The 22,500-nt window shown below is 44.4% G+C and overlaps 2 protein-coding genes across 6 annotated transcripts in view; both read right to left on the bottom strand.

Annotated features, from left to right (window-relative positions):
• Nucleotides 1-5,508, bottom strand: part of ephb6 (eph receptor B6) — a 184,171-nt gene extending 178,663 nt beyond the window's left edge. For all 5 annotated transcript variants that reach the window (XR_014620763.1, XR_014620764.1, XM_084335855.1 and 2 more), the window contains exon 1: nucleotides 5,439-5,508. Coding sequence is in view for 3 of the 5 variants with exons in the window: in XM_084335855.1 (XP_084191981.1) it covers nucleotides 5,439-5,496 (58 nt within the window). In the remaining 2 variants the exon portion in view is untranslated. The remainder of the gene's footprint in view (nucleotides 1-5,438) is intronic.
• A 2,145-nt stretch (nucleotides 5,509-7,653) lies between these two features.
• The window catches only part of LOC311246272 (solute carrier family 2, facilitated glucose transporter member 3-like), a 76,033-nt gene continuing 61,186 nt past the window's right edge, over nucleotides 7,654-22,500 (bottom strand). The window contains exons 5-11 of the mRNA XM_084336404.1: nucleotides 22,269-22,500; nucleotides 18,118-18,280; nucleotides 15,514-15,701; nucleotides 11,999-12,103; nucleotides 11,444-11,545; nucleotides 11,116-11,319; nucleotides 7,654-10,437 (exon numbers count right to left, since the gene is read on the bottom strand). The exon at nucleotides 22,269-22,500 is cut by the window's right edge and continues 9 nt beyond it. Of these exons, the coding sequence (XP_084192530.1) occupies nucleotides 10,159-10,437; nucleotides 11,116-11,319; nucleotides 11,444-11,545; nucleotides 11,999-12,103; nucleotides 15,514-15,701; nucleotides 18,118-18,280; nucleotides 22,269-22,500 (1,273 nt within the window). The 3' untranslated portion in view covers nucleotides 7,654-10,158. The remainder of the gene's footprint in view (nucleotides 10,438-11,115; nucleotides 11,320-11,443; nucleotides 11,546-11,998; nucleotides 12,104-15,513; nucleotides 15,702-18,117; nucleotides 18,281-22,268) is intronic.

Genomic DNA, 22,500 nt, shown 5'->3' on the forward strand with positions numbered 1-22,500 from the left:
CTCCTGCATCATAATCTGTCGCAGAGGTCCAACAAACATCCCCGATCAAATGGGACGACGCAATAAATACATCCCATTCATTCCGTGCACAGGGAGCAGGTTCTCACTATAATATTGAAATAGTAGATATAAAATGTACAAGATGTTTAGGCTTTTGGGGGATTGGATTGACAAGTGTGCAAATCACGTGCGTCGTGTAGATCCTGTGCACGAGGAGGAATCATCTACGTCCCTCACTGCTGCTACTGCCTGGACGTGGTGTTCAGAGACAGTACACACTACAGACTGGGGTTAAGTAGAGCAGGGGTTCCCAAACTTTTCAGGCCGGGACCCAGAAAATAAGGCGTCAGAGAGCCGCGGCCCAATGCACATCGTCAGGCTTTTTTCTTTTTTCTTTTTTTGCCTGGTGACAGATTTTTTAAGCCAAATATCACTTCAATCCTATTAAGTTAGTTCAAGTTAGTTATTCATTACCTCTCATAAATTGCAAAATAATAATGATAATAATAATAGCCTCATTAAAATACTATTGTTGCTTGCGGTTGTTTTCAGCGTTTATGCATAATCTGTTATTTAGTTTGAAATGTTCGTTGAAATAAGTAGATTTTTCGTTTTTGTTTATTTATTAAGTTAATATAAAACCATATAGTCACATTTTAGAATACAATACAATAGAATTTTAGAATACAACTAGAAACACTGTCCTGGCCTGCTTCTAAGTTCAGTTTCCAAAAAATAATTTTTTTTTTTTTTTTTGGAAATCATCTCGCGGCCCTCCCGTGGCTGCTCGCGGCCCACCTTTGGGTCGCGACCCTGACTTTGGGAACCACTGCTTTACATCACTGCTGCTACTGCCTGGACGTGGTCCTTCTCAAGCAGCAGGTTCCTCTCTACGTCCCTCACTGCTGCTACTGCCTGGACGTGGTCCTTCTCAAGCAGCAGGTTCCTCATCTAACGTCCCTCACTGCTGCTACTGCCTGGACGTGGTCCTTCTCAAGCAGCAGGTTCCTCTCTAACGTCCCTCACTGCTGCTACTGCCTGGACGTGGTCCTTCTCAAGCAGCAGGTTCCTCTCTAACGTCCCTCACTGCTGCTACTGCCTGGACGTGGTCCTTCTCAAGCAGCAGGTTCCTCTCTAACGTCCCTCACTGCTGCTACTGCCTGGACGTGGTCCTTCTCAAGCAGCAGGTTCCTCTCTAACGTCCCTCACTGCTGCTACTGCCTGGACGTGGTCCTTCTCAAGCAGCAGGTTCCTCTCTACGTCCCTCACTGCTGCTACTGCCTGGACGTGGTCCTTCTCAAGCAGCAGGTTCCCCTCTAACGTCCCTCACTGCTGCTACTGCCTGGACGTGGTCCTTCTCAAGCAGCAGGTTCCCCTCTAACGTCCCTCACTGCTGCTACTGCCTGGACGTGGTCCTTCTCAAGCAGCAGGTTCCCCTCTAACGTCCCTCACTGCTGCTACTGCCTGGACGTGGTCCTTCTCAAGGAGCAGGTTCATTCAGGAACTAGAGTGGAGCTTTTGTTTAGATTTACAAAACCGCGATGTTCGGCGGCCCTAAGGGACGGTGGGAATGAAATGAACAATGTCACAACGGTGTCATAGTATACAATGTTATAGTTCTGTTCAGGTGTGGATCAAACGATAGAAAATGGCGGTAAAAGCGTTTCAGCATAGCCTATAGCCCAGTGGTTCTCAAACTGTGGTACGCGTACCACTAGTGGTACTTGGTGGTACTGCTGGTGGGACTTGAAAACATTTACAAAAAAGCACACAAAAAAAAAATATATTGCAGTCAGGCCACTGAACTTAGAAGCAGGCCAGGCCCATGTTTCTGGTTGCGGCAGCGCGATAGTTAGATAACCTAAGTGGGGAACAACCAGGAGATCACTGTGACAGAGAGTAATGCAGTCTAAACAGTCATAAATCTTTAATTCAACTTCAGCCCTGATCATAACCATTTATTTTATTAATTTTTTTGTAATGTCAGATAAAAAATGAAATACTCCCACTTTTCTGAAAAGAGTTGGTGTTAAATCTGACATTACAAAAAATCCATCAAAATCTGTGTTGCTGCTAATCATTGACACATGCCTAGCCTGTAATAATCCCCCCCAGAAAAATGTACTTTGCATTTGATGTGTTTTTTTTAACAATAATTTGTGATGCCATCACACAAACTGGCATTTAAAGGGTAAACATTCAAAAATGTATTGAATATGTATTTTCTTTTCTTTTTTACAATAATTTGTGATGCCCATCACAAACACTGGCATTTAAAGGGTAAAAATTCAAAAATTCCTGCACCAGAATGCAGGAATTACGTTTTTGTAACAAAATAAGTGTGTGTGTGTGTGTGTGTGTGTGTGTGTGTGTGTGTGTGTGTGTGTGTGTGTGTGTGTGTGTGTGTGTGTGTGTGTGTGTGTGTGTGTGTGTGTGTGTGTGTGTGAGAGAATGACGGACAATTGCTTGCTGTGTGAGAGAGAGAGCGAGAGAGAGAGAGAGAGATAGAGAGAGAATTAAGTACATTTGCTGAAATACAGTTGTTCTTAATTTTCTTTTAGTTATTATGTTCTCAATGGCCCTTGCATTGTATGAGTTGTGTGGAAGCGTTTGCTAGTTCTAGTGCTATCCCTTTGTACATTGTGGCTGTGTCTGATGACAAAAGTTAACAATACATAATGGTATTAGGAATACATTTGCCTCCTGCGTGAACTGTGCATAGCTGAATAGACTGTATTTTAACGCCGGTCATATGGTGGTACTTGGAGAGCCAGCTACGTTCTCAGGTGGTACTTGATGTAAAAAGTTTGAGAACCACTGCTATAGCCACGGGAGGGCCGCGAGATGATTTCCCAAAAAAATAAAAATAAAAAATAAATCCAAAAAAACCCTTTTTTTTCTTTTTTTCTTTTTTTTAGGCCACTGAACTTAGAAGCAGGCCACAGGACAGTGTTTCTAGTTGTATTCAAAAATTCTATTCTATTCTATTCTAAAATGTGACTATATGGTTTTATATTAACTTAATAAATAAACAAAAATTAAAAATCTACTTATTTCAACGAACATTTCAAACTAAATAACAGATTATGCACATAAAACGCTGAAAACAACCGAAGCAACAATAGTATTTTAATGAGGCTATTATTATTATCATTATTATTTTGCAACAAGTTAGCCCTCTCATAAATAGCACATATAAATGAATAACTAACTTGAACTAACTTAATGGGATTGAAGTGATATTTGGCTTAAAAAATCGGTCGCCTGGCAAAAAAAAAGAAGAAAAAAAAGGCCTGACGATGTGCATTGGGCCGCGGCTCTCTGACGCCTTATTTTCTGGGTCCCGGCCTAAAAAGTTTGAGAACCACTGCTATAGCCTATAGCCTATAGCCTATATGCCTATAGAAGAGCCAGTGAGTGAAAGTAGCAGACTTTAAGATTAAGCAGGAGAAGGAAGAGCTGAGTCTGGGTGGGAGAGCGGGATGTAGACCTTGCAGAAAGCGTCTGACAGGGCCGTGCCATTGGTCACCCGGGGCCCAGGGAGAAGGGGTGCACCGGTCGAGGATTGTTCAGCACACACAATTGCAAACGCACACTCAAATACACAACAACAACAACAACAACAACAACAACAACATCACACACACACACACACAACCAAATAAATCACAGACATTTAAGGGCTCCCTGGGGGTGGAAGAAGGGTGGGAAGAAGGTGGCAGTGAGTCGGGCCTCAAGCTGGAGGGAGGGAGGGAGAGCAGCACAAGAGAGTATGAATAGAACTGTTCTAGGATCCTGTGCAGGTCCAAAGGTATAGAGTCACACTTTGTCCCCAAGGAGGCAAGAACTCCTAGCAGAGAACCCATGTACACACTGAGAGACTAACAGCCAGACCTCCTAGCAGAGAACCCATGTACACACTGAGAGACTAACAGCCAGACCTCCTAGCAGAGAACCCATGTACACAGTGAGAGACTAACAGCCAGACCTAGCAGAGAACCCATGTACACACTGAGAGACTAACAGCCAGACCTCCTAGCAGAGAACCCATGTACACACTGAGAGACTGACAGCCAGACCTCCTAGCAGAGAACCCATGTACACACTGAGAGACTGACAGCCAGACCTCCTAGCAGAGAACCCATGTACACACTGAGAGACTGACAGCCAGACCTCCTAGCAGAGAACCCATGTACACACTGAGAGACTAACAGCCAGACCTCCTAGCAGAGAACCCATGTACACAGTGAGAGACTAACAGCCAGACCTCCTAGCAGAGAACCCATGTACACACTGAGAGACTGACAGCCAGACCTCCTAGCAGAGAACCCATGTACACACTGAGAGACTAACAGCCAGACCTCCTAGCAGAGAACCCATGTACACACTGAGAGACTGACAGCCAGACCTCCTAGCAGAGAACCCATGTACACACTGAGAGACTAACAGCCAGACCTCCTAGCAGAGAACCCATGTACACAGTGAGAGACTAACAGCCAGACCTCCTAGCAGAGAACCCATGTACACACTGAGAGACTGACAGCCAGACCTCCTAGCAGAGAACCCATGTACACACTGAGAGACTGACAGCCAGACCTCCTAGCAGAGAACCCATGTACACAGTGAGAGACTAACAGCCAGACCTCCTAGCAGAGAACCCATGTACACAGTGAGAGACTAACAGCCAGACCTAGCAGAGAACCCATGTACACACTGAGAGACTAACAGCCAGACCTCCTAGCAGAGAACCCATGTACACAGTGAGAGACTAACAGCCAGACCTCCTAGCAGAGAACCCATGTACACAGTGAGAGACTAACAGCCAGACCTCCTAGCAGAGAACCCATGTACACACTGAGAGACTGACAGCCAGACCTCCTAGCAGAGAACCCATGTACACACTGAGAGACTAACAGCCAGACCTCCTAGCAGAGAACCCATGTACACACTGAGAGACTGACAGCCAGACCTCCTAGCAGAGAACCCATGTACACACTGAGAGACTGACAGCCAGACCTCCTAGCAGAGAACCCATGTACACAGTGAGAGACTAACAGCCAGACCTCCTAGCAGAGAACCCATGTACACACAGAGACTGACAGCCAGACCTCCTAGCAGAGAACCCATGTACACACTGAGAGACTAACAGCCAGACCTCCTAGCAGAGAACCCATGTACACAGTGAGAGACTAACAGCCAGACCTCCTAGCAGAGAACCCATGTACACACTGAGAGACTAACTGCCAGACCTCCTAGCAGAGAACCCATGTACACACTGAGAGACTAACTGCGGTGTGCACCACCGAGCCTCCATCACGTCACTTTAGTGAGTTACACACACAGCCCGGCTCAAACTCCCCATCACTGGGCCAACGCACCGCTTCAGACTATTACAGTAACACTAATGTACACATTTAATCCAAAAGTTTGTCTCTTACCTTCCTCCGCTGAATTAGGCTGGAGAAACAGACAGAGAGACAGAAACACACTCCACATCTCCACTATAGAATGACACTAACACAGAGAGAGAGAGAGAGAGAGAGAGAGAGAGAGAGAGGGAGGGAGGGAGGGAGAGAGCATGAAAGAGAGGGAAAGAGAGAGAGAGAGAATGAGTGTGTGTGTGTGTGTGTGTGTGTGTGTGTGTGTGTGTGTGTGTGTGTGTGTGTGCGTGTGTGTGTATGTGTGATAGAGAGAGGAGGGGGGGCAGGAGGCGGAGTCTGTATGATCTCTTTATCTCAGAGAGAGAGGGAGAAGGAGAGAGAGAATGGATGGGGGAAGGAGAGAAAAAATATTTACAGAGCACAGAGCAAAGAGAGGAAGAAAAGGTAGACGGCACATTCAATAACTACTATGCCAAGGCAGGAAGTAAACACAGCATGGTTATTAAAAGAGAGAGAGAGAGAGAGAGAGAGAGAGAGAGAGAGAGAGAGAGAGAGAGAGAGAGAGAGAGAGAGAGTGGCGAGCGATGGAAAATTAACAAACGAGTTAGGCTCGTCTCTAAACTGTCTAGACATGCCAGGAAATGTCCTTCCTGCAGTACTTCAGACTGGCAGACTGACTGGCAGCTACACGTGGAACTGTGGCATCCCTCACATATTTGAATTATTCTAACAATGTGAATCTCGTCAAGCTGTGGCATGTCAGAGTCCGTCCGGCCCCCCCCCCCTTTCCCTCAAGTCACACTTTTCATTCCTCATGATACATTTTAGGCACATTTTTGGACCTTCTCCATCCTTCTTGTGGTTCAGTCTCCCATCTCCTTAACACCCACTCCCTCCCTCCCTGCCTCCCCCTGCCTCTGTCTCTCAGACACAGTCCTCTCTGAGGAGTTCTCATCCAGACAGCATCGAGACACGTGCACAGTTTGCGCACTCACACGCTTACACACGCACACTCACACACACGCACGCGCGCACACGCACGCGCGCACACGCACGCACACACACACACACACACACACACACACACACACACTGACACACATACACACACACACACACACACACACACACACACACATCCCCAGTATAGCCGCTGTGTACTCGGCAACATCGACCTCCTTGGCCTTGTAGTCCATGCGTGCCCCTCACTGGTCAGACTGCGGTACTACAGCTTGTTGATGCTAATAGGCTTTCATGCTCCAATTCACTGCAATGACTGAGACTTCAGGAGACTCTTCCAGGGAGATGGATGTAGGCTGTAGCCTGTTAGCTTGGCACAATTAACCGTCCCCATTCCGAACCAAGCAGGAGCCCTTTACCCTATAGGCTATGTCAGCTCTGACAAGGTAATGTTAACACGAAGAAGGGTTCACTTTGTTTGAACCCATGGGCCCAATTTAAACATGGCATGACATTGACTAGTATAGGCCACCATTTCACTGAATGCTTTAGTAATCTAGTCTAGTATCTATCTTCTTGTCTGACTGTGGAGAAGATGGTAAGTGCATGTCCCATAATATTGCTGTGTGCCTTTTGAGCGATCAGGGAAATTATGTCACGTCAACATCAACATCATGCCAGACAATGATTAAATAGGGCCTGGGTTAAAACCTGTCCTTTAATAATAATAATAATAATAATAATAATAATAATAATAATAATAATAATAATAATAATAATAATAATAATAATAATAATAATAATAATAATAATAATCTTCATTTATATAGCACCTTTCATACACGGAGTGCAGCTCAAAGTGCTTAACAGAGACACGTCTTCTTTAAACAAGTCAAGAAAAAAATAAAAATAGAAATACATAGTAACACAGTAAGTCAAGAAAAAACAAGAATACCATAAGCTCAAAATAAATGCATGCATGCATGCATGCAACACTTCCAGACATACCCCACGCGAAGGTAAGGAAAAACTCACTAAAACCTAACAATAGGAAAAAATGCTCCACAGGCAATGTGGAGGAGAGAAACCTTAGAAGGGCCAATTCAAGGGTACAGTAGTAGGAAACACAGAGGCTACTGTATCGCTCACATGACGATCACTCCATCTGCTTGAGTCTAATGAACCCAAGCGATTTGACCTGATAAACCTACAGTATAGCTCAACCTCGCCCGCCCAGTGAGAATATATCCTCAGCTCAGGTTTAATGAACAATGACAAGAATAAAAATAAACTCTGCTTTCAGTTTGGTCAGTCGTGGCTTTATTTCAGTGTTTTCAGTGCCAATGACTTTCTGTACAGTATTCAGTATAACTGCTCCGAGGTTTCACTGCGGTGCGTTTAGAAGAAGGAAAATAGTTGCCACTGAGCAGACGCTGGCACAAAACAGGAAAATACCACACATACACTTAAAGCCAGCGAAGACACAGATTGCAGTTACATAAAAAATTGGAAGCAGTGACATTTGCTTTGACTGCTGTAGTACTAAAACAAAGGCAAAGTTGAGTCAGCATTCAAAATTCAAGTCACACATTCCCTTAAAATAAGATTCTATTTTTGTATTTTTATTTTTTATTTCCTTTTAGCTGCTCAGAGCAAGAGTGACTCCTTATTACAACAACAACAACAACAACAACAACAACAACAACAACAACAACAACAACAACAACAAAAGAGCAACCATTCTAACAGTAAGGCAGTGTAGGTCTACTCTCTTAATAAATTAACATGTGAGTGCCAGTTGAACTGCAAAATATACAAATGAAAAATATGTTTATTTTTCATTTGCATGACAATATAGTGGTTACTGGCCAAGCAGCAGAAATAATTGACCATATTCACATGGCGGCCATTTTGCTCTTACGCACGTCATGCTCGGGTCTGGTTCCTTTAAACAGGGTGGAAAGAAACCCAACCTGAGCACGCCATAAGAGCAAAATGGCCACCATGTGAATAGGGTCAATTCAGTAGCATTTTAAGAGTGCAAGCACCATCGCAAACATGGGATTGTGAGTAACAAGGGAAAACCACAGTTTCTCTTCATTTCAGAAGACAGATCTTGGACACGACACACACAAATAACCACATATTCTTACAACCATCACAGCATAGCCAGATTGCCATGTGCAAATGTTAGGTGAGGAGAGAGCTGACATGTACAAAAGTGCTTTGTTTTACTGCAATTGTGCGTTGTGAGTTCACAAAGAGATGCTGAGTACTAACTAATTGGACACAGAGCACAAACCGAGGCACACAAGCTCTCCAACTCATTTGAAATGCAGACAAGATTCTAGTGATGGGTTGCAAGCGTGCACAACTATACTGTATCTATTTTAGTCCGCACAAGATTTCACAATAGATGATTTCATGATTAGTCAAGGAGTACTACAACGTTACTGATGTCAAAGTAGTTTCATGTGCACAGTGATGGATACATTTGAATTCTGTTCAATAGTAGTTATAATATAACTTTGATCCTATGTTATGCCTTTGATCCTAAACCCTACAATATGTAACATGTGTTGCTATTACACCTGAGTTACAGTGCATTGAAGTGCCTAACACACTCTTTCATATTGAACTATTCTGATGCATCTTGTAAAACAGTCCACTAATACATTCTAGTTCTTGTTCTCACACCGACCAAGTCCAAAATATTTAGATTTCCTGCTACCACACGAGTTAGCTATAGTTGTAGGAGGAATGAGGGTGAAAAGGCTTGGTCAGGGTGGTCTACCATGCAGGTCTCCATCCCCATCGACCATATTCACACAGTGGCCATTTTGCTCTTATGTCATGTTTCATGTTGGGATTTCTTTCCACCCTGGGTGGACGTTCCAATCTATTGAACGTAAGTAGTGTATGTCTTGAGACGGTGTCTTAGCTGACCCTGAAGGATAGAGACTCCTGTAACTCCTCACCGTTCCATGAAACACACACACACACACGCACGCACGCACGCACACGCACGCACGCACGCACGCACGCACGCACGCACGCACACACACACAAGAGTTACCCTTCCCTGCCTGGGAGACACACCAGACAACGATACAGGATGCCAAATACTTTTTTTCTGGGTCAAACTACTAAGTTCCAAAACCAGCTTTTCCAGCTTGACCTCAATAATACACACAAAACCCCAAATCCAGTACTCCTTCAACCAGCACACTGGGGGAGTTGAGGACCTGGGGGCTTTATCACTGGACATAATGCTGATCCTCTTATGTATCAATACTCTCAGGGTTTGTACTTGGAATGTCAACAAAGATTAAGTAGTGGCTATTCAATAAAGCTTGGCCCATGTGTAACGTAGGCTTATGGTGAATGTCCTTGGATCATTTTGGCATTTGTAACAGCAGAAAACATTAATAAATTAGGATGATTAATACTGTTTGGGAACAACAACAAAAGAAAAAAGACAAAAAAAAACTGCTGCCCTAATTTTATGCTATGTTTAAAATAAAATACAAAAAAAATACAAAAAAAAAAGAAACTGCTGCCCCTAGTAAAACAATACACGCACCGGTACATGAACAGACATAAAAAAATAAATAAAAAAAAACTCCAATCAAATCCACATGTCCGAATAACTAAGCTGCTCTTTCATCTTCTCCCTGTATAACACTTGCTCATCCCCACTAATCCTGTCTTTGAAGTGTCCGTTTGTAAATAGACAATAAAGGTTTTGAACTCAAACTCCTTGCGGTGTCATTGTAGCGCGAGGCTCGTTCTTCTCGTGATCGCCCCCTCTTTCCTTCTAGGGGCCCAGCGGCGCCCCTGACTTGGGAGGGATGTCGACCATAGGGACGACCATGGGGACGTTGTCGGTGGGAACGGGTCCTTTGTTCTCGGGCAGGCCCACTACCATGTCCTCGGGAACCGGCGACCCGGAAGGGTGCCCCGCTTGGGCGGCGAATCCCTGGGCGATGTCATCGAAGGTCCGCCCTTTGGTCTCGGGCACGCGCAGGTAGGTGAAGATGAAGAAGATGATGAGGAAGATCATGAAGATGATGAAGACATAGCCGCCGCACAGCTCCTGATTAGGGGACGAGAGGGACATTTTGTCAGGCCGGCTGCACCAGGCAGACATGGTCACACAGAGACTGCCTCAGAAAAGCAAAATGCTGAAACCAAAGCTGCACTTAAATATCTAATAATACAGCTGTATTGGATATTTTCTGTAGAAATTACAATCATTTGTAATAACTGGGCAGACGATCAATGAGTTAGGGCGAATGTTATGCTATAGGTCATGCCCCATTACATTTGGAGTGCCTTTATTGATCGATTTACAAATTATTTCACAGGTGGGATTCATTACTTTCAATCAATGTATACACCAAGGTTTGTGATGATTGGACTAAATCCAATCCATTTTTCAAAAACGTAAAACACACAAATCCAATATGGCAGACATGCGCAGTCTTTGTTCTGCACGTAGCAAGTTGAGTTGTCTTTATTACATAGGCTGCCTTCTCGCAGCTGTAGGTAGATATTTCAGATGGACGGATTGGACAAGTGGAGCGATGATGGTGACCAATGAACTGGCCTGCAGTATAGCTGCTCGTCACCCCCACTAAAAGGACGGGTAAGCTCTATGTCTTTCAATGGTGGGTAAACTCTATTTCACAAATGTTAGGTTTAGGTTGGTTTACCCTCTGCTACTACATCACTGGTCTACAGCTTTAGCTATGGTAGGTGTATCCATCCATACCGCAAGTTTGGGGAATAACAGGCCCACTAGGAAGTTCGCCGTCCAGTTGGAGAACCCAGAGACGGCCATGGCAGCAGGCCGGGGGCCTTGAGAGAAGAGCTCGGCCACGATGAACCAGGGGATGGGACCAGGACCCATCTCAAAGCTGGCCACGAAGCCAAACACCCCCACTATGGCCAGGTAGCTCAGAGACGTGTTAGTCTTCTGCTCAGAAGGAACAGAAAGAAAGACATTAAGGTTGTATAGAAATGTATGGATGGTGAGAACAGGACATTTAATTTAATTTCATACAAACAACACAGGAATATTAACATAAGCAGTAACTTACCACCAAAGCGAGGGCGATCGTCATGAGCAGGGCACAGACAGCCATCCCAGCCAATCCAATCAGGTGCAAGGTCCTTCGTCCCGCCCTTTCCACCAGGAAGAGCTGGTGACCAAAATAAGGAGCTGATTATATTGACATTATCTCCAACCCATTATTAAATTTAAATGAGTCTGTGAAAGTAATCAATCTGTGTTTGCTACTGCTATCCCATATAGTTTGGATATGACTTTGGTTTAGCATCACAAACAAACAAACAAACAGACAGACAGACAGACAGACAGACAGACAGACAGACAGACAGACAGACAGACAGACAGACAGACAGACAGACAGACAGACAGACAGACAGACAGACAGACAGACAGACAGACAGACAGACAGACAGACAGACAGACAGACAGACAGACAGACAGACAGACAGTACATAGGGAAAGCACATCTTCCCATACATCAAGTAAGGCTGTTTTCTCATTAGGAACGGTTGGTCCGTTCCGTCCTCGAGAACAATAGTCCCCCCTCCCCAGTAGTGGGAAAGCCCCCTAAGTAGAGACTTACCGAGACCACAGTGAAGACTGTGTTGACCACTCCAGCTCCTATGGTAGCATAGATGGGTTGGGAAACCCCTGCTGTTTCAAATATACCAGTGGAGTAGTAGAAGACCTGAGAGAGGAGAAGGGGAATTATTATAAATCACCATTACTTCATAATGAAATGCATGGCTTGTGAAGCTCATTGAAACATGTAATGCTATACAAATAAACTTGACTTGACGAGTGCTGGAATCAAACGCTGTCATTTGCACATGCATTTTTGTTGTAAAAATACTGTAGATGCAAACATTTTATAAATAAATTGTAAAAAAAAAAAAAAAAGGGGGTTGGAATCAGGCTGGTATCCTGGGCCCTCATTCATCAACGTGACGTAGAAAATGTTCTATTTCCATACTTAAGCACAGATCTTAGAATGTGTGCACGCACAAAAAAAACGGGATTCATCACACGTGCGTACACAGGTCCTACGCACACCTGTCATGATAAATATCACCTTGGTCCTAAGCCGAGGCTCGTGCACACTTTCACGTATTTGCATACCAGAACCGCCCCGATTAACCATATACGGTAATGGACCACCCCCATGAAATGTGGAAAAGTGGACTAAGCCGAGGGTGTTGTACACTGTCGGATATTATATCTATTAACTTCCTAAAAGACCATTGCTGCCTGGACACCGCAAACACTAATAAAGACCCACTGTTTTGCCGTTCCCCGTTAGTGTCATTAATGCATGCTGGAATAAGAATGCCTTTCTTAATTTATTTTTAATATTAATAATTATTATAATACAATAAAAGACAGCTCCGTCTTTTAATACACATATATTGTACAGTAACATCAAATAAATACTACAGTCCCCGCTGAAATAAAGGTTCTGCACGCACATACCAGCAGTGATCTACAGCATAAAAGATAGCCACTTTATAATACTATTCTGAGTAGTTAATTCATCTGTATCGCAACAGAGTCACGGATCTGGTCGGGGCAGGTAGCATTATGTCGGGAAAATCTTTATGAAATAAACAAAAGTGAATTAAAGAATTTAAAATGAAGTTTAGCATATTAAATCGTTTTATAAGCTTATAGCTTTTTTCGTGCTGATTTGAGAAGGGTCCAGCTGCAGAGCCGGAGAGCAACTCTCAGGGCCAAGATAGCACTTATACTATTTTGAGAGAGACAGCAGAGAGACAGACAGCAGACTGAGCAGAGAGACAGACAGACAGACAGACACTGTTCCACAGTGTGTGTGTGTGTGTGTGTGTGTGTGTGTGTGTGTGTGTGTGTGTGTGTGTGTGTGTGTGTGTGTGTGTGTGTGTGTGTGTGCGTGCGTGTGTGTGTGTGACTACTAGTCTAATAGTAGAGACTCAGCCCCCCCCCCCTCTGGACCACCTCCTAGTAGAGACTTCTCTAGGAAGAAGACGAAGATGAGGATTAAGGCGAGACACTGCAGGTGAATAGGCAAATATACTTTTTTTGTTGATTTTGAGATTTTGTTATATTTTGCTTCCTAAACATGTCTTCTATGAAACTAGTGACAATAAAACGTCAATAACACACATTTAGTTGTTTATTTTACTTCATTTTGCCTTATTGCATCCATAAATGTCCACATATTTAATGGGGAAGTGCCTCATTTGCATATATAAACATACATTTCAGAAAACTTGTCTCTACTAGGAGGTGGTCCAGAGGGGGGGGGGGGGGGGGGTCTCTACTGGGAGGTGGTCCAGAGGGGGGGGGGGGGGGGGTCTCTACTAGGAGACTAGTGGTCACACACACACACACTGTGGAACAGTGTCTATCTGTCTGTCTGTCTGTCTCTCTGCTGTCTGTCTCTCCGGCTCTGCAGCTGGACCTTCTCAAATAAGCACAGAAAAGCTTTTAAGCTTATAGCTCCAATTTGGGTCCCAAATTGCGGTACAAATGAAGGAGGTGTCTCGGTTAGTGGACTCTAGTTAATATTATGTTCTCTCTGCAATTAGACTGCCCCTCATTCATTCATTCATCCCTATCTGATGCTATCTCTGAAAACAGTTCCTGCGAGCGCAGTCAGTGCACCCGATAACGCTATATATATAAACCTGCATTCATTCGGAGAGAAAGACCTATTCCACATGCTATTTAGGGTTTGACAATAATTACACTAATATCGCTATTTCACAATGAACTATAATGAATTACGGGGGTCATACAGAACACGTCAGTCAAGCTTGTTTTACGCGTTGAAACTAATGCATGCAACTGATCTATGCCGTCCGTCTGCAGTCCCCATATTCTACCACAGGGCGTCAGCTAAGCATGGTCCGACCTGTGCTTAAATATACGCACAAAGTCAAGCACAAGTTCAAATAGATAAATCCCACACTTTGCTTAGGAATGGTCGTACGCACGGCTTAAGCACATATCTGTGCGTAAGTCAGGTTGATACATGAGGGCCCTGGTGAATGAATGAATGAATGAAAACTTTATTTAACAGATTGCAGAATGGGTACAATACAGTACGGCTCAATACATACAATTGTTAAGGGGATGCAGACCTGAGAAAGACGTTTGTCTTGTTTCCATCAGGGTCCCCCCCCCATCAGGTGTCATGTCAATCATCGTTTAAATCCAAAAACATTTGGCAACTTATTTGCCTCCTTGTTTCATTTTACAATGGAATTACCATACAGCTAGTAGCTGTTGATACCGTGTTCGCAAGTGACAGGGATGATGAGCGTGTCTGGGTTTGATTGACACTGCAGAGCTGGCCTTGAGCCTTGAGCTGACACAGCAGTATTGTGTCCGTCAGACCAGATACCCCGTCAGTCTGGCTACCTGACCTTTCTAACATACCATCTCCATTAAACATCACTGTGACCAGCCCCCTTCCCTTAACCTTATTAGGATCCATTCAATACATTCAATCACCCCCCCCCCCCCCCCAACCCCAGATTATGATATTAGATTAGCTGGACTTGGTAAACAGCACCTTCAGTCGCAGTCCTGCCACAGTATTTCAATGTATCCGCTGTTTTCTTGACTGCAAATAATATGTTTGAGGCGAGTTTATTGAATTCAAACATCCTCAGTCCTGACTCCTCACTAGGTTTGATAGTGATCCCCTGTTTATAAGGATGCTTCATGATGAGCCACTGAACATATTCACACGGAGGCCATTTTGCTCTTATGTCGTGCTCAGGTTGGGATTCCCTTCTGCCCAATCTGAGCATGACATAATGAGCTAAATGAGCCGATGTGTGAGTCTGTCTGGGCCACGTGGTCTACTCACAGCGCTGATGAGTCTGGTCAACGTGGTCTACTCACAGCGCTGATGAGTCTGGTCAACGTGGTCTACTCACAGCGCTGATGAGTCTGGTCAACGTGGTCTACTCACAGCGCTGATGAGTCTGGTCAACGTGGTCTACTCACAGCGCTGATGAGTCTGGTCAACGTGGTCTACTCACAGCGCTGATGAGTCTGGTCAACGTGGTCTACTCACAGCGTTGATAAGTCTGGTCAACATGGTCTACTCACAGCGTTGATGCCGGACAGCTGTTGGGAGAGCTGGAGGACGATGGCGATGATGATTGGCTGGCGGTAGACTCTGGAGCGGAACAGTTCAGGGATGGTCACCTTCTTCTCCATGGCCATCTTCATCCCCTCCTCCTTCATCTCCTGGATCTCGTCGCTCACATCTTCAGTGCCACGCAGCCGCACCAGGGCTGATGGTTAGGAAGGGGGGGGGGGGGGGGGGGCGGGGGACAGGGGGGGGGGGGGAGACACCGTTATATATCAATAATGTTCATTCAGAAGAATTTTACATAAAATGTGTTATTATTATGCTAAAACAAGGTGAGAATTGCTACAGTCCTCAATCCTCCAATCACAACTCCCCCTCTGGGGGAAGAGAGTGGGTTTTGAGATAGGTAAATAACTTTAAACGACAGCATCAGTGGCGGCTGCTGACCAAATTTTTTGGTGAAGCACAAATTATTATATTATATTATATAAAATTATATTTTTAAAACATCCCCAAGGCTGCAACACAACAATTCCTCCCAGGTGTCAGGCTCCTCATTCGCACATCACCACCACCCCTCCTGCTCCACTGCCATCACCACCGCCACTACCACCACCCCTCCTGCTCCACTGCCATCACCACCGCCACTACCACCACCCCTCCTGCTCCACTGCCATCACCACCGCCACTACCACCACCCCTCCTGCTCCACTGCCATCACCACCGCCACTACCACCACCCCTCCTGCTCCACTGCCATCACCACCGCCACTACCACCACCCCTCCTGCTCCACTGCCATCACCACCGCCACTACCACCACCCCTCCTGCTCCACTGCCATCACCACCGTCACTACCACCACCCCTCCTGCTCCACTGCCATCACCACCGCCACTACCACCACCCCTCCTGCTCCACTGCCATCACCACCGCCACTACCACCACCCCTCCTGCTCCACTGCCATCACCACCGCCACTACCACCACCCCTCCTGCTCCACTGCCATCACCACCGTCACTACCACCACCCCTCCTGCTCCACTGCCATCACCACCGCCACTACCACCACCCCTCCTGCTCCACTGCCATCACCACCCACACCACCTACCCATTCGCACATTCTCATGTTGACCACAAAGTCAACGAACCACACTTCGACCTCCCCGGGCCGAACCGACCACTTTCTCCGAAATCGGACTGAAAAACAAACTTTTCATCAAAAAAAAATGTTTTATGAAAGAAATAATATATATAAAAAAACGTATTAAAAAGGTTTTTCTGACTTTTAAAATTTTTCGGGACCTCCATGTTTTGGGGGTCTTCATCGTCAAAATCGGATCCGGGATTCAGCTCCCAACAGTAAGACAAGAACTGCGGGTTTTCAGCCTCTCTCCAGGCTCCTGGACAGAACGAGCCGCGTGATTTATTTCCATAGCCTATGTTTGCGAAGAGGCTACGGAAAAAAATCACGCCGCTGTGCGTCTCTGATTGGATCTTAAGTTTGTGTGGCACGGCGTGAACGCCAATCAGTCTTGTGCGCAAAGTCTCACTAGCCCGCCTACCCTACCCTATTTTGATTGGATAATTACATTCTTAAGCCCAACCCAGTGCAGTTATTTTGCACTGAGTGATTGACAGCTGGCCATTACTGCAGTTATGATCAGGCCAGATCAGAGAGCTCAGAGCTGTCACTTGGCCAGTTTTGAAGAAGAAAAAAAATTCACTGTGAGAGAAATCAGTGACACATCATCAATAGCTTCGGCTAACGGGAGAAGGGTTCTGGCTAACGACAAGGCCTTAGCCACTATTGGACTGAACAGCAGAAGAGACGATAGCAGGGACAATACAATCTGATAACATCTGAGCTGAGGCTTTTTGTTTATGTAATAAACAACGTTTTTCAAGGAAGGTACTACGCTGTCCAGTGTGAATACTTATGGTTACGGAGTTGCATTAAAGGGGAATGACGAAGATTGTATCAGCCAGTATGAGACGTCGGAGAGATAAAACACAACGCAGGGTCAGTGGATGGAGAGATGATAACACAAGCCAAACAGATGTCCGAAGTGATACTGGCTGAACCATCAGAATCTAACAACTGGCATTTTTTTTTTACAGAGGAAAACATTTCTAATAAAAAAATAATAATAATAATACAAAATTAATATATATATATATATGTGTAAATTAATAATAATTTTTTCTTCTTCTTTTTCTTCTTTCTGACTGTATATGAGTGAAGTACTGCCTCACGTGTTGTCATGGAATAACCTCCACTGGACAGCATATATTTGACTTTATAAGGGTACATTTAATGACAGTTCCATGTGTATTTGATTTCAAATGTACCTGTATTATTATTATTATTATTATTATTATTATTATTATTATTATTATTATTATTATTATTATTATTATTATTATTATTATTATTATTATTATTATTATGTCAAAAGGTGCAACACTTTTACCCTTTCACTGCCACACGACAAAGGGTTAACCCTTTCACTACCACACGACAGAAGGTTAACCCAACCATCTGTAGTGTGATAGTAAAGGGTTAACCTTCTGTCGTGTGGTAGTGAAAAAGGTTAAGGAAGGTCTGTGTCTCCAGCCTGACCTGCTCGTGCCTCCTCCTCCTGGTTGAGGTTGATGAGGAGGTAGCGGGGGCTCTCGGGGCAGAAGGGCAGCATGACGCTCTGCAGGATGGCAGGCAGGATGGTCAGAGCGAGCAGCACAGGCCAGAGGGTGTCTGAGCCCAGCAGGAACTCCAGACCGAAGACCTAAATGAAAACGATGCAACAGGAGATGGTTTATGAGTCATAGATGTGCACACAATGACAGAATTAAACTTTTATTTATCTAACTTTTATCAAACTTAACCCTCCAATCACCCATGTCGCAATTCTGGTCAAATAGCCTTTTTTCCCCACGTGTGCTTGTGGATAGCGTTGGCTAGATTTTATGTACTGTATATGCCAAATAAGTAGCTCAGTATCACATCTTGACTCACATTACAATAATCCATGTTTTTTTTTTTTTTCTTTTTTTTTTAAATCACTATTAACACTTTGAATGCCGACGACGACTAATCTCATTTTATCATGCCCCCCATTGAGTGCCGATGACGAGAAATGTCGTTTGATTTTTTTATTAGCGATCTGAATTCATATTTCATCAACCGAGTCTCCCGTTGGTACAGCAGCCCCTCCGGGAGCTCCGATGGGAAAAAACAGCCCCCTATCGTCTATCCCTGTGTAACTGCAGGTCAGTCGATTAGATCTGTAGATCTGTAGAGGTGGAGCCAACTGGCTCCATTGTGCTGGCGAGCCGTCTGATGATGAGGGATCTGATCGCGAGTTGGAATGCAGCCTGGAATATATATTTACAGCAGCCAATAATCAATCAATAAGCGTGATCGATATTTGGAATGGCGATCAGGAATTGGAATAATCTTTTTGGAGAACATCTGATCTAAGGTAAGGAGTCTATGTTACCCGTCTTGGGGTAATCGGAGCTGTATTCACTGAGATAACAGCGTGTCCCTATGTGTGTGTGTGTGTGTGTGTGTGTGATCTTGAGTAAATGGATAATAGATTTTTCAGCCCGCCTCTATAGCGTGCATAAGTACACATATACTATCGATAATCTAGCGTTTATTTGAAAACGATTCATAAATAGGCCGACAAATAGGGTGACCAGATCCCAATAAACCAAATGTGGGACAAAGGGTATGTTTGTGAGGGACAATGTGGGACACCCCCCCCCCCCCCCCAGTGCAGCCCCCTCCCCTTTTTTTGGTGGACTGTCCCTGTCGCGTCTATGCTTTTACCAACGCGTTCGTGTTTCCGGGGTCCCGTTTTGCGCTCTGATTGGCCACTGACCTACGCTAGTACGCCCCCCTCCTAGCTGCTAGGGTGAAGGGACTTGGCTTGGCTGGGAGGCTGGTGGTGGAGGGAGAGGGAGGAGGCGTGGGGTGGGCTGTCATCTTTCAAATATATTTCCGCCATGATAATAATAATAATAACAATGAGCGCAGAGCTCGGTCTGAAGCGCTTGAACCGCTGAGGACACAGACCAAGCTCTGCGCTCATTGTTATTATTATTATTATCATGGCGGAGAGAACAATGAGCGCAGAGCTCGGTCTGAAGCGCTTGAAACGCTGAGGACACAGACCGAGCTCTGCGCTCATTGTTCTCTCCGCCATGATAATAATAATAATAACAATGAGCGCAGAGCTCGGTCTGAAGCGCTTGAAACGCTGAGGACACAGACCGAGCTCTGCGCTCATTGTTCTCTCCGCCATGATAATAATAATAATAACAATGAGCACAGAGCTCGGTCTGAAGCGCTTGAAACGCTTGAAACGCTGAGGACACAGACCGAGCTCTGCGCTCATTGTTCTCTCCGCCATGATAATAATAATAATTGAGCGCAGAGCTCGGTCTGTGTCCTCAGCTTTTCAAGCGCTTCAGACCGAGCTCTGCGCTCATTGTTATTATTATTATTATCATGGCGGAGAGAACAAAACAAAGACAACGCACGTTGCCACAAGTGCAATAAAACATTTGCAAGTATGGGTGGCAATACAAGCAATTTGTCAAAACATCTGTTGTCAAAACATAACATTAGTTATGCGTTAGCGCGGATGACAACCAATCATGTGGGACGCGTGAAAGGAGACAGGAATGCTGTACAATCACGCGCAATGCGTGACGTCTGGTCACCCTACCGACAAATGACAACGTGTCTAGTGTATTCGAGAATATTCCAATAAATGCCGTTTACGGGGGAATCTTTCTATTTTCCAGGAAATCTTCGAGAGAACTTTTCGAAATGCTATAAAAAGTATATGAACCGATTAAAAAACAATCCATTTCGACAATGTTGACTGCAAACAAGTCATTGATATGCCATCATCCACTTCAATGTTGGCGTTAAAAACGCATAACCTATGTTTTAAATTATGGCTATGTGTCTAATCTGCCCGTCGCTTATCAATGACTTGTTTGCAGTCAACATTGTCGAAAGGGATTGTTTTTTAATCGGTTCATATACTTTTTATAGCATTTCGAAAAGTTCTCTCGAAAACTTTCGGGGAAATAGAAAGATTCCCCCATAAACGGCATTTATTGGAATATTCTCGAATACACTAGACACGTTGTCATTTGTCGGCCTATTTATGAATAGTTTTCAAATAAACGCTAGATTATCGATAGTATATGTGTACTTATGCACGCTATAGAAACGGGCTTAAAAATCTATTCTCTCATTTCCTCAACATCACACACACACACACACACACACACACACACACACACATACACACACACGGCACATGCTAATATCTCAGTGAATACAGCTCTGATTATCCTAAAACTGGTAACATAGACTCCTTACCTTAGATCAGATGTTCTCCAAAAAGATTATTCCAATTCCTGATCGCCATTCCAAATATCGATCGCATTTATTGATTGATTATTGGCTGCTGTAAATATATATTCCACGCTGCTTTCCAACTCGCGATCACTTCCATGTTCATCAGACGGCTTGCCAGCACAGTAGAGCCAGTAGGCTCCCCACACAGGGATCCAGCAGTATAATCGAATGACCTGCAGTTACACAGGGATAGACGATAGGGGGCGGTATTTTCCCATCGGGGCTCCTAGAGGGGCTGTTTTACCAACGGGAGACTCGGTTGATGAAATATGAATTCAGATCACTAATAACAAAATAAAACGTCAAATCGCGTCGTCGGCACTCAACGGGGGGCATGATAAGACGACAATACACGTCGTCGGCATTCAAAGCGTTAAAGGGGACATGCATTAAAAATGGCTTTTTTCTGTGTTTAGCATGGTTTTATAGTAATAGGGGTTAGTATCAATGGGTCTGTGTCTCTAATTACTAGGGCTGTCCCCAACTAAGGATTTGGATGGTCGACTATGATTGGCCAAAATTTGCTGTTAGTCGACTATTGGTAGACTAAAAATAAATAAATTTAAAAAAGTATAATATTAAAGAATTTATTTTTAATTATTTTTTACAATTTTTTATCATTCCATTTGGGCTGTGGGGGGTGCTTAATGTCTGAAGGAGTCGACTGAAGGCTTCTTGTCCTCTGCAAAAGCATGCAATTGGTCCACTGATGGATACATCTTGATATTTGTCTAGTCTAGTGTGTTCATTAGATGGGTGAAATCCTCTTTCAGTGCCTCTGTGCCTGTTTTCTTAGGCAGTTAGCCTCTGGTATGCGTGCCATTAGCGTTAGCCACACTTCTAGGCCTCTTTTCTTTTGGAAAGAATGAGAAAAAAAAAAGAAAAAAAAATATATATATATATATTTATTTTTTGACTAAGAGGTTGGCTTTTGAGTACTTGATTAGAAATATAAAACAATGATTTTTTTTGAAAAAAACCTTACAGATGTGTTCAATAGACTCACAGGAATTGTGTAAAGTTGCCCAAATAGTGCAAGGAATAGCAATGCATGTCCCCTTTAAGCGTGTGGAACATAAGTGTCACACCTTTCACCCTAGTCGCAGAAATGAACAGGTTAGGGTTAGGGTTAGGGTTAGGGTTGGGGTTAGGGTTAGGGTTAAGGTTATTTTGTGCATCACTCTGTTTTGAATTTGATGCAAATTTGCAATGCATGAGGGTCATCCTTTTGTGTTAAATGGCTGCATAAAGCAAGCATTTGTTGACTCTCATGTTGATAAGAGTATTAAAACTTAAATCGATTGATAGCCTTAATTATTAGACATCCATACCTGTGCCACCAGGATGCCGATGACCACGCCCAGCTGGTGCAGAGTCCCGAAGGCTCCCCGCAGGGAGGTGGGGGCGATCTCTCCCACGTACATGGGTGTCAGTCCCGTACACAGGCCGCAGAACACACCAATGATAAACCTGCCAATGATGACCATCTCGAAGGCATGACTCAGGCTGGCCAATCCCATCAGACTTCCTCCCACCACCGCAAGCACGTTAGCTAGCAACATG

The sequence above is a fragment of the Notolepis coatsorum genome (assembly GCF_963971535.1).
Source record: "Notolepis coatsorum genome assembly, chromosome: 19".
NCBI classification, from domain to species: domain Eukaryota; kingdom Metazoa; phylum Chordata; class Actinopteri; order Aulopiformes; family Paralepididae; genus Notolepis; species Notolepis coatsorum.